This window comes from Alternaria burnsii (assembly GCF_013036055.1).
Source record: "Alternaria burnsii strain CBS107.38 chromosome Unknown 744, whole genome shotgun sequence".
NCBI lineage: Eukaryota > Fungi > Ascomycota > Dothideomycetes > Pleosporales > Pleosporaceae > Alternaria > Alternaria burnsii.
Genome location: NW_024066119.1, coordinates 1 through 12106, shown reverse-complemented (window position 1 = coordinate 12106; position 12106 = coordinate 1). Strand labels below are relative to the sequence as shown.

Below are 12106 nucleotides of genomic sequence, written 5' to 3'. Positions count from 1 at the left end.
TTTGCGAATCCAACACGTCTTTTATTGTTCCCAGCACCAATGCGATAATCCAAGTCGACAGCCATCTTTTTCTACGCTAGCTTTGGACGGATAGGCCACGTTGGACGGCGGCGCAACAGTCGACTCCTGGCCATGCCAACATGTCAAAAGCACCCACGCCCTCATTGCCCCTCTACAATGCCGGCGGCCTGCCCTCCAAGTCTTCGCGGCCCTCGTCGCCCATGCTGCAGCCGCCAGAAGCCCTCAAGCGGAGCACCACGCCCTCAGTACGCCATGCGCTTCCACCGCCACGTCTGCTATGTAGCCCTGGCGACGCCCGCTGACCATGTGTGAACAGTCAATAACATCGGCCCATTCCCTCCTCTCGGCCCAGGACACGGCCCACAAGCTCTCTACGTCGCTGACACATGGCCTCTCCGCCTCGGACGCTTCGGCGCGCATTCACATCCATGGCACCAACGAACTCCCCCACGAGGAGCCCGAGCCGCTCTGGCTCCGCTTCCTCAAGCAGTTCAAAGAGACGCTCATCCTGCTGCTGCTGGGCTCGGCTGGCGTGTCCCTCGTACTCGGCAATCTGGAAGACGCCGTGAGCATTGCCGTGGCCGTGACCATTGTGGTGACGGTGGGCTTCGTACAAGAATACCGATCCGAGAAGTCGATTGAGGCGCTGAATCAGCTGGTTCCGCATTCGGCACACATCATTCGCGCTGGCGTGGAGCCATCACGCGGCCGTCGCCTGCCAAATGGTACGGCAACTGAGAGCATAGAGTTGGACAACTTGAAAGACACCACGGCATCGCTGGCAGCGGCAGAGCGCAAGTCTACTACCATATCCGCGACACTGTTGGTGCCGGGCGACCTGGTCTTGTTCCACACTGGAGACCGCATACCAGCCGATATCCGCATCACGCACGCAGCCGACCTCAGCATTGACGAGTCCAACCTCACTGGAGAGAACGAGCCTGTCGCCAAGTCGCCAGATACCATCACGCCCCCGCCGGCCCTACAACGACCGTCTTCGCCTTTCTACGCCTCTGAAGCCGCTGGAACGGTCGGTGCTGATATACGGTTGAACGATCAGAAGAACATTGCATTCATGGGTACATTGGTCAGGTCGGGCTATGGACAGGGCATTGTCGTCGGCACAGGAGGCAACACTGAGTTTGGCGCCATTTCTGCTTCTCTGCAGCAAATCGAGAGCCCGCGCACGCCGCTACAACTTTCCATGGACCGCCTAGGCAAAGATCTGAGCTACATGTCCTTCGGAGTCATTGCCTTCATTGGGCTGGTGGGACTGTGGCGTGGTTGGAAATTCCTACAGGTCTTTCAGATTGCTGTGTCACTTGCTGTCGCGGCCATCCCTGAAGGACTACCCATCATTGTTACTGTCACGCTTGCGTTGGGCGTGCTGAGGATGTCTAAGCGCGACGCCATTGTTCGACGGTTACCTAGTGTTGAGACCTTGGCTTCGGTCAATGTCGTGTGTACTGACAAGACAGGTAAGTTGAACAATTCTACCAAGATGCAGCATTTACTCACTACCACCAGGCACATTGACCACGAATCACATGACCGTGACCAAGATATGGCATTTTGACGAAGCATCACCAGTCGATGTTAAGAAGAAGCACGATTCTACGGACCTCGACTCACCTACGCGCAACATACTTCGGATCGGCAATATTGTCAATAATGCTCGCTTATTGAGCGACCAGGCAGCCTCAGCATCAACTGCTGCGGTACTATCCTCAACTCTTGGAGGCGATGACAATACCGCAGCGAAGAGCCGATGGGTTGGCCAACCTACCGATGTTGCTCTTCTTGACCTCATGGATGCTTTTGGAGAAGACGATATCCGGGAAATGCTCGGTGATCGCAAGTTCGAGACACCATTCAGTTCGGAAAGGAAGTGGATGGGTGTCGTCGTTGGCGGTAGTTCTGGCAATCTCACCCCTGGGTCTGACTATGCCTATATCAAAGGTGCACTCGAGCGAGTTCTGGACCGTTGTGACATGTACGTAACGGCACAAGGAAAAGAGGTGGCACTCGACCAAGCACGCAGGCAGGAAGCGATGAAGGCCGCTGACCAAATGGCACAAGAGGGTTTGCGTGTGCTCGGCTTCGCAAGTGGTGCGTCCAGAGGAAAGAAGAGGAACGCCAGTGGCACCGCTTCACCAGCACCGTCTACAAACTCGGCCCTTGGCGACGATGAGCACTACCGCGGTCTCGTGTTCGCTGGATTGGTTGGCATGAACGATCCGCCACGAAAGGGCGTTGAGAGAGCTATTCGAAGACTCATCGCCGGCAAAGTCAAGGTCATCATGATCACTGGCGATGCAGAGACCACAGCAGTCGCCATCGGCAAGAGTCTGGGTATGCCCATTATGCCGAATTCAGCACTCGGGCGCTCGGTTATCCGTGGCGACGAATTGGATCAGATGAGCGAGGAAGAACTTGCACAAGCCATTGCGACAACCTCGATCTTTGCGCGAACTAGTCCTGAGCACAAGATGAAGATTGTCCGAGCGCTGCAATCACGAGGCGACGTTGTGGCAATGACTGGCGACGGTGTCAACGATGCGCCCGCGCTCAAGAAAGCAGACATTGGAATCTCCATGGGTAGATTGGGTACGGATGTTGCGAAAGAGGCCGCAGATATGATTCTGACAGATGACAACTTTGCGACCATTCTGAACGCGATAGAAGAGGGCAAAGGCATCTTCTATAACATCCAAAACTTCCTTACCTTCCAGCTCAGCACCAGCGCGGCGGCACTGAGCTTAGTACTCCTGAGCACATTCCTTGGCTTCGAGAATCCGCTAAATGCCATGCAGATTCTCTGGATCAGTGAGTTCCACCTGTACCTATCCCTTTTATATCTACTGACTATCAACCTAAGACATCCTCATGGACGGCCCACCCGCGCAATCTCTCGGTGTAGAACCTGTTGACCCAGCCGTCATGGCCCTGCCCCCACGCCCACGCCAGGCACGCGTCCTGACCCGCCCACTCATTCAGCGCGTCCTCCAATCCGCCACCATCATCATGCTTGGCACACTTACAACCTATTACCTCGAGATGTCCACCGATAACATTGTCACCGCGCGCGACACCACCATGACGTTTACCTGCTTTGTTCTCTTCGATATGTTCAACGCACTAACTTGCCGCTCCTCCAGCAAGTCCGTCCTCGCAGGCGAGATTGGCGTATTCGACAACAAGATGTTTAACTATGCCGTGTCGGGCAGCTTGATTGGCCAGTTAGCAGTCATCTACTTTCCGCCGCTGCAAAGCGTTTTCCAAACTGAGGCGCTCGGCTTGGGCGATCTCGCGCATCTTGTCGCAGTGGCAAGTTGTGTATTTTGGGCAGATGAAGGGAGAAAGTGGTACGTCAGATGGAAAGGGAGGAGAGGGTATGGTGGGGGATATAGTACCGTTGTTTGAATATAGAAGGGTTGGTAGAATGTGGTGGTGTAGAAGCGTTATATCGCGCAATGAATATTGCTGTTACTGACGATGTGCTTTCTGGACGACCATGTTGAAACGAAATACGCGGATCTTGAACTGATGAAGGTAACGACATCGAAGCATGTCTATCTTCATGGATCGTGAGAGGAAAGAGAGGAAAGTACATTAAGAAAGATCGGACGTTTCGGAGTCCGCGGACCTTCCTCGCTTCCGCACCCACCCCTATCCAGGTATGCACCGCCCACAACGCACTGTTGTTCGTAGAGACGCCAAAGAACGAAGAGCAGCGAATGACAAGCGTTCGATACGAAATCGACGTTTCAGTCGTCGAATATGTGTTTGCGAAGTTCACTGCCACCGCAAAGGGACCTGTGCGGCTCGATCTTACGGCAGGTGGCTCGGCCGGCGCCCATGCTTTACGACCGTTTTGAACTATTACTCGCGTGCTTGCCCAGATCTCAAACTTCCTCGGCCCTATATGCGTCTGAGCTGTCGATGTTTTGTCGTTCTTCTCATTTGCTAGGAAACCTCACGAAACTTTCTGATACCCTCGTTTTGCTTCACCATAGGATACCCTAGATTTCTTCTTCACCCTTGACTTTTCCCAACAGCCCAACTCAATCACTTCGATTTACTTTGACTAGGTCATCATGGAGATGAACCCCGTGGTTAGTATCGCACGCTGAGCAACAACGGTTACCTAACTAAGACTAGTGCGATACATGCAAGATGCGAAAGGTCTGTCTTCTTATTCTGCTTTCATGGAGTGACTTCTCATTGACATCTGTTGAAGGTCAAATGCGATCGTAATGATCCCTGTGGCAATTGTGTCGACGGCAATATACAATGCAAACGTACAGCTTCAGCCCGCGGCACAACCAAACGACGAAGAGGCGCTGAAGTCATGCCGGCACACAAGCAAAGTCGACGTCACGAGCTCCAAACATCACCCGCATCCTCACACTCTCCCAGTATGCCTCCATCACTGCCAATACTGGAAGCTCAGGACTTTATTCGCCGGGAGATCAAGACCGGGAATCACATGCCTGCGGATAGGTTAGCTGTTTTGAAAGAGGCGATGTCCTTTGTGAACCATCTATCTCAAGTCAACAAGCCATGTGACCGCACTAACTCACCTACTTCGCGAGTTCTTGACGTACTGGAAGACATATCGTACCCTACCATCGAGGTTCTCTATTGGATGGTCCGTGGTAGGTTTCATAGTAGCACTCACAAATTCTCACAGCTGACCGCTGATGTAAGACTTGAAAGGACGCAACCTTGGACCCCACGTGCTAGATTACTTCAAGCATGTCTCGCCAAAATCTCTCAAGAACATGGGACACGCATTAATTTACAAGACCGTGGATCCTGAGACCTTGCTACTCTATTCAATCTGCGTGAACTCCGCTGCCTTCAAGTTCATCAATACTGTGCTAGGAGAGGATAGTATGGGAGATGTTGGAGCGGGTATGCTTGAAAGTGCTTCGAAATATCTCAAAAGTATCAAGCTGGCCATGATGCGTATCCACCTGCTATCTGCTCCTTCGCTTGTTCTTTTACAGTCACTTCTGTGCAGTGTAAGAGCCTCTCGCCGGTTATAGCAAAATTAGCTAAAAGACTACAGGCGTTCATCGCGCAAGGCGCTGGAGAGTTGACAAATTGTTGGACGTTCATCACAGCTGCTTGTAGAATGTGCGAAGATCTATGCCTTGAAGCCCGGGTGAAAGCCTGCAGAACCGAGACAGAAGATGAAATGGAGATCTACTACTGTTATACATGGTGTCATATCCTTGACAAGAACTACTCCATGATGCAGGGAAAGAGCCGCTTTCTGCTTGAGTATGATGGCTTGGATGCGGCATTGTCGTCACCCTTCAACAAAGACATGTCATCTCTGCTATCCACCTACTTGCACTTCGTCCCTATCCAGGCGATTTACATGTCGGAGCTTCATTCAGATCGGATTTCGAACAAAAAGTCGCTTCTATCGAGGGTCCAAATTGTGGTCAAGGATTTGCTTGAGAGACTGGAGCAGGTATACAGCAGAATAACAAGTGTGAGTCAATGCAGCTTCAAATTCCAGGAAATGAGACTGATGTGTCTAGTTGCATGCTGAGTCGGAGTCGTGGTGTGGCCTACACGTTGCGAGTGAGCTGAGTACCGTTCAATTCTCATATCATTCACTCCGGACTTCTATTCTACGCTCAAGACAGATCTGTCAGCCCGCAAAACCGCATATTGATATCGATTGTCTTCAGTCCGCGCGTATGGCTATGACTACTCTCAAGGTCATTCAGAAAGAGTCTATGACCATCACTGATGTTCGAGCACATATATCGTATATGCATTGGTGAGCATCTACCACTATTTCCTGGATTTCAACTAACTGGTAAAGGACCGTACTCTACCACCCATTGACGCCTTTCTTCGTCCTGTTCTGTAACATTGTAGCCTCGTCCAACGAGTCAGATTTTGAGTTGCTTACCACCGTTACGTCACAGCTCGACGGACTTGCGGATCTGAGCCCTCCGATTGCCAAATTACAGACACTCTTCAAGTCATTCCTTGGGCTTTGCGAAGGTCTTGTCACCGGAACCAAGGAGACGTCACCATACGCAGCGCAATGCATGCACCCCCAGCAGACCACCGGCCAGGACCGAGCAGTTACGTCTGCACCGCAGACTCCTGTCCAGTTGGCTGGGGGACAACTGCAGTTGCCTACGAATACGAGTGGGATCAACGCTGAATACACACGTCTGGTTCAGTCCGCTGACCATGTGGCGATGGAATTCCCGATCGATAATGGTTTAGGCTTACTTGACCCAAGCTGGGAATTGTTCGATACCCAACCTACCATGGGATGGCTAGACGCCGACTTCTCATTCTTTGATGGCAATCAATGATTTAATGACAGACACGGACGTTGTATATTTCACCTCGTTGGTTCGATCAAAGTGTCTGCGCATGGTACAGCTCCACTCTAATGATTCATCGATTGACGACTATGGACAAGGAGCAAAAATTCCAGCATGTACCCATTGGGAGCCTCTATGGCCAAATTATCTCTTGGCAAGGTGCCATAGCGACTCCTGACATCTGTATCCTATCCATGCGCAACGTCAGAACGACACAGCTCAGAATCGCCAATTTCATACTTACTGGCCTGATCCCAGCCTATCATCCTGCTATAAAACGCATCATCGTATCGAGGGGCTGGTGACGGTAACGAAAATCTTGGCGTGCCGACTAAAAATAGCCGGATCCGGACACCAGCATCTTACACTCGCTGCTGGATGAACACCGGGAGACAAAGTGTTTTTACTGTAGATAAAACTGGAGGAGGATTTCAGAGGCATAATATCGTCGATCTTGCCCATCCTGCATTCACACACAGAAAACCGCTTACAAGTTCTGTTTGATGATATCAGATACTTCTATTATCATTTCTATACAACACTGCCAGTGCTAGCGTCGTCTGTTTCGAGCCCTTCCTTCACACAGACATGGACACTTCGATTCAACTAGATCACCCAAAGGCCATCTTCAGCAATGGCGACCCAATCACTGGCAATATCGTCATTTACTGCCCTACAAGCATCACCAAGGTTTCAAAAATCGCAGCGACATTAGTTGGTGAGAGTGTACTATCTTATACCGACACAAGCGGCTTTTTGATGGACCGAGAGCAACAAGACAAGCACCGCGTAGGTGACCATGGCATGGGATTTGCTTCTCGATTGAGACAGCTGACAGACTAATGTATCTAGTTCGCACACGATCTCCAGATGATATTTCCTTCCCGCCATGATCAGAGGGTTTTAGGTGCTGAAAAGTCAGTAAGACTGGGCTTCGGATATCACAGCTTTCGGTTTGCGTTACGGGTAAGTTGCTTAGTGGTTACACGCATAAGTTATATCCAAGCACTCGTTACTAAGTGTATATGTAGATACCTGATGCAGTGGAGTGTAGCTCATGCCCTCCAAACTCCCCGGCTGTATCGCCGGTATGCAATGAGAAATATGCAGTCCAGTCGCCATTCTCTTCGCACGATATGCTCCCACCATCAATGCACGATGTTGTTGGTGGTGCAGCGATCTCATATCGTATCGATGTAGCAGTAACCAGCATATGCAGCATTTTCAAATCGACGATAAAAACGGTAAGCTAGATCATTACCTTGAAAAAGCGCTGCCTCCGACTTGCGTGTGCTGTTGCTGACAATACATAGAACTTGAACATCACAGTATGGCCTATGGAAACACGTAATCAGTATCTCGGCTCCTTGTCCAGGGAAAATAGCACATTTTCATGCGTAAAAACAGTGCAAGCAACCATCATGGGTCCATACGCTCACCTTCCAGCACTACTCATCTCTCCGACGGAATCCATGCATCACCTCTCCGCGGCCATCCCTTCAGCTCAGATATCAATATCAGCTCATTTTCTGCCGGGTTACTCAATCCTCCGCAACCGCCACATGATGATACAACTCAGCATTTCGAAACTCAATGAGTTTGCATGCAGCCTCTACCTGCAGTCTTTTCAGATGCTGTTGGTTGGGTATACGGATGTCAAAGCCAAGGGTCCGTCTCTTACGAATACGCAGATCTCTTGCTGGACGATCCAAAGCATGAGCAACCTCGGTTTGCCTATACTCCATTATTCTGAAAGCGTCGGTACCGAAAAACACATTGATAGGAGTCTATGGGAAGGTGAAGCACTGCCAGATACCATTGTCCCAAGTTTTCACTCGTGTGGGTTGGCGAGAAGATATGAATTGGATATCTCCATGGGGTTTCAATGTCGGGATACAAAGGTATGTTCGACATGTGATCAGGAGGATTGTTGGGGAGTGTTGGTTAGTCAAGTGTATACTAATTATGTTTAGGATCAGGCTGGTCGGGTACTATTGGCTCAATTGAGGTCACCGGTACACGTGTCTTCTGGGATACGTCCTGGTCGAAGGCTTGAGAGCGGGGACGATAAGAAGTCGTTTCTGAACGGAGAGCTGGTACCGATTAGTATGCGTTCACAAGACGATATGAGTACGCAAGATGAGAATCGGCACGGTGCTATCCAAAGGGTGGGTGCTTACGGCACGTCAATGGATCTGCCGCCTTCGTACGAAGAAGCTACCATAAGGTCTTAATGATTGAGGATGTCGCGCTTGCGTCAAACACAGCTCGTCCTGTTAGTAAACGAAGTTTCTTGCATTCGTGAAATTACACCTGGGAGATTCTGATGCGACACTTCTCGATAGGCTCAAACCAACATGTCTGACTGAGTTTACCATATGAGTTTCTGTATTAACCGTTTCTTTCCTCTGCTAGATCGCATCCCCAAAAGGCAAGATCTCCAGAACCAAATACCTCCTTTGAAGTGTGGTATTTCTCTTGGATATTTGATGAAAGATTGAGCTGTTCGACATGACGGGAATTTCCTGCGTGATGTTGCGCATAAGTTGAACTCTCACTATCGCATAGGAGAAATTGAACGATGACTTGAAGTTTGGATGGCCATAGACGTCATCATCAACACGATCTGGAAACATGTAAAAGACTGGACTCTCATAGATCTGCTTGGCTGATGGTTCTATGCTGCTAAATTGAAGGAGTATCGACAATGCAGCTTGTGCACACGCAGTTGTTCCCTCAAAACATGTTCCAAGTTTCTGACCGTTATCAACTCTTCCACGGCAAGTCGTTGTGTCGCTCTTGAAGACACTGGGCGCTCCGGCGTTTGTTCGCACTCAGAGTGGCTTCGCGACGACCTAAACACAGTACTTTTCTTGTGTAACCGAGGATGGCCTATCTTGAGCCATGTCGCTCGCGTCCACGGTCTCTAGCTCTTCCTCAGATTGGTACCCGCATACAGCCACCTTATATCAGTTCCACGTCGCCTGTCCCACAGCCTACACACCAAGCCCTTACTGCGCTCCATCTGACAACCCAAACATCACCTCTCTTCATCTCAAACCTGCGATCTGTCCCCTCGACGAAAATCTCCCCAACATCGCGCAACGCCCTCACAAACACCGCTTTGTCTTCATCAGGCTTATCGATCATGCTAATGCCACCTGTCGTATCATCGAGTCGTTGTAGCGATGCCGGAAATTGTGAGAGGAACGAGGATGTGTAGTGAGAGGAGAGGAGCGCTTGATGGGACGTCAGGTATTGGTACTCGGATGGAGAGAGAAGGGGGAAGGGCATCTCGAGGGAAGCCGTGTGCAGCGATTGGATGTGTAGAGGGTGTGAATCGATCTACGAATGTGTGTCAGTATGCCGTTGTAAGGATTCGTAGAGTAAGTATTGTCCCTACCTTTTTTATTCTCGCCCTCAGGAAACTGCGAACCAAGAACTTGAATCGCTCGAGCTCTGTTTGTATGATGATGAGTTTGAAATTTGTCTTGGGGTCCATGTTGCCCGTTTGGTCTTCGACCAGTTCAATCTGGCTGCGTCATTAGCTATCTTGTGTTGCGCTCGCGGAAGCTTCTATGCGCTCACCTGTCTCTGAATTCGCTCGAGCACCCTTCCCATAAGTTCCTCGGGCCATGGCAAGATCTCTGGTGCGACTCTCTCTGCAACCCAACACCTCGTCAATTCCTGCAAATCGAGCACCTCCCTTGGCGTCGACCCTACTGCGACCTCTGCGAGAAGATCGTCGATATCCATAGTGTGTCTCTCACTCCCATAGGAAGCTCCACTGTGTTACTGAGTTACGGCAACGCGTCGGCCAGTATGCGGCGCGACAATTTTGTTCGTTTCCGCTTGGATCCAGATGCTACGGAAGCGTGTTCGGAAGGCTAGAGGCGAAGGCGGGGATGAAATCGATCGGAGGTGACGCAATCGGCAAGCACCCGAGAGCCGGTAGAAAGTAAAGAGTGAGATCTGGAGTATGTATCAGACTCGATGCATGCGTGTGTTGGCTTGCAGCGAGCGTGCATGCAGATGCACATGTTCGGTGGGGCAGGGATGCGCGATGCGGGGGGCTCTACAGTGCCCGTGCGTCAGTTGAGCACCAACGCCAGTTGAGCACCCTTACTAGCTTAATAACAAAACTTTAACGCGTTATAACTTAACTAATATAGATCTAATTTAAAAAGTAATTATAGAAATTAAATTATAAGAACTAAGAGATAATTTTTTATACTAAGTAATTATAAAAAAGTATAGTATAGTATAGATAACGTTAATAAGATAATACTGCGGCGAAACTAAGGCCTATAGCGTACGCTACCTCTCTCTCTATCTATAATACGAAAAAGAGCTTCTATAATACGTTAATACGCTTACTAAATAACGTTTACTACCTTTAAAGAAGATAATATAACGCTTTACTATAGACTTAGCTAGAAAAGAAGTTTTAGAAACTTAAGTTACCTAGTTTCTTTAGCGTTATCTTAACTCTCTTATCTTAGCGTATAGTAAGAGGTTAAGTAAACTTTATTATAACGCTAATTTAGAAGCTAAGTATAGCTTATACTTTAAGCTTTTAATTAAAAAGATAGAGAAGTATAACGTCTAGCTATCTTATATATTTAATATAGATAAAAAGAAGTTTTAACTTAGAAAGATTAGTAGAATAAAGCGTATTTTCTCTAAAGCACGTTATATAAAAAAGAGGGTACGCTAACTACTTAAAGATAGCTTAAGTAAGTAGATTACTATTATAGCTTATATTTATTTAGATAGGAGCGTTTTAAGTCTTTTTCTTATCTTTAAAGTAGCTAATAAAGCTATATAAACTAGCTAAGTTAATACTATATAAGTAGAAAACTACTTAGTCTTTACTACGTTATTGCCCTCTAGCTAAAGTAATAATAATATTAGATTATATTAGCTTAAGGAGGTGTTTAAAAGAGAAACTTAGTAGTATACTTTAACTAAGTATTAATTACTACTCCTTAACAGCTATAGATCTTATATTATAATAGACTTTATTAATTATTATTATAATTATAAGATCTTATTAGCTATATATCTACTTTATACTACCTATACGCTTTAACTACTTAATAAAGTAATATTTAAACCTTTAGTAAACGCTTACTTAAAAGAGCTAACTTAATACTTTTAAAACTACTAAAGATTACTTAATATAACTAAAAGAGACTTCTTCTTACTTTTCTAGAGGTCCTAAGTTAAGGTTTTTAAACCTTTCTTTATTAAAAGGTCTTTTAAAGTAACTAGTATATACTTACCTAATCTAGTAGTTATACTTAATAAGTTTACTAAGGAAAAGTTAGATTTAGAAGCTAGTTTAAGCTCTATACTCTTTACTAAGAATTAGCTTAAGCTAAAGTTAATTATACGTTAGAAAGTAAGAGATTAAAGTAGTAAAGAAGTTAAAAAGCTTTAATAAAGTTTATACTACTTTATAGCTTAAAATATACTCCTTTATAGTAAACTCTAAGGCCTTAAGTAGTTTCTAGCTATTAAGAAAAAGTAAGAAACTAAATCTTATACTTTATAGCTTAAAGATTATCCTAAGTATTATAGTAGAGCTATTTAGTAGTTACTAATAAGCGTTAAATAAGTTTAAGATAATAAGATATAATAATAATAATAAGCTAAGCTTAAAAAGCTTTAAAAAGCTAAGTAAGCTAAAGTAAGTAAAGTAGCTTATAATTATAAGG

At 47.3% G+C, this 12106-nt stretch overlaps 3 protein-coding genes across 3 annotated transcripts; 2 read left to right on the top strand and 1 right to left on the bottom strand.

Annotated features, from left to right (window-relative positions):
* Positions 1-140: 140 nt before the first annotated feature.
* On the top strand, positions 141-6374 carry GT037_008472 (calcium-transporting p; the record flags this gene model as incomplete). Its single annotated transcript, XM_038933519.1, has 9 exons — positions 141-266; positions 338-1499; positions 1549-2847; positions 2900-3386; positions 4441-4679; positions 4732-5048; positions 5096-5527; positions 5577-5821; positions 5867-6374. The coding sequence occupies 9 exons, from the start codon at positions 141-143 to the stop codon at positions 6372-6374; spliced, it is 4815 nt and encodes a 1604-aa protein (XP_038783484.1).
* Positions 6375-6974: 600 nt separating this feature from the next.
* Positions 6975-8620, top strand: GT037_008471 (uncharacterized protein; the record flags this gene model as incomplete). Its single annotated transcript, XM_038933518.1, has 4 exons — positions 6975-7175; positions 7239-7352; positions 7700-8287; positions 8360-8620. 4 exons carry the CDS (start codon positions 6975-6977, stop codon positions 8618-8620), a joined length of 1164 nt encoding a protein of 387 aa, XP_038783483.1.
* Positions 8621-9241: 621 nt separating this feature from the next.
* GT037_008470 (gins sld5 component) lies at positions 9242-10142 on the bottom strand (the record flags this gene model as incomplete). Its single annotated transcript, XM_038933517.1, has 4 exons — positions 9242-9349; positions 9402-9731; positions 9790-9918; positions 9975-10142. The coding sequence occupies 4 exons, from the start codon at positions 10140-10142 to the stop codon at positions 9242-9244; spliced, it is 735 nt and encodes a 244-aa protein (XP_038783482.1).
* Between the last annotated feature and the right edge of the window lie 1964 nt (positions 10143-12106).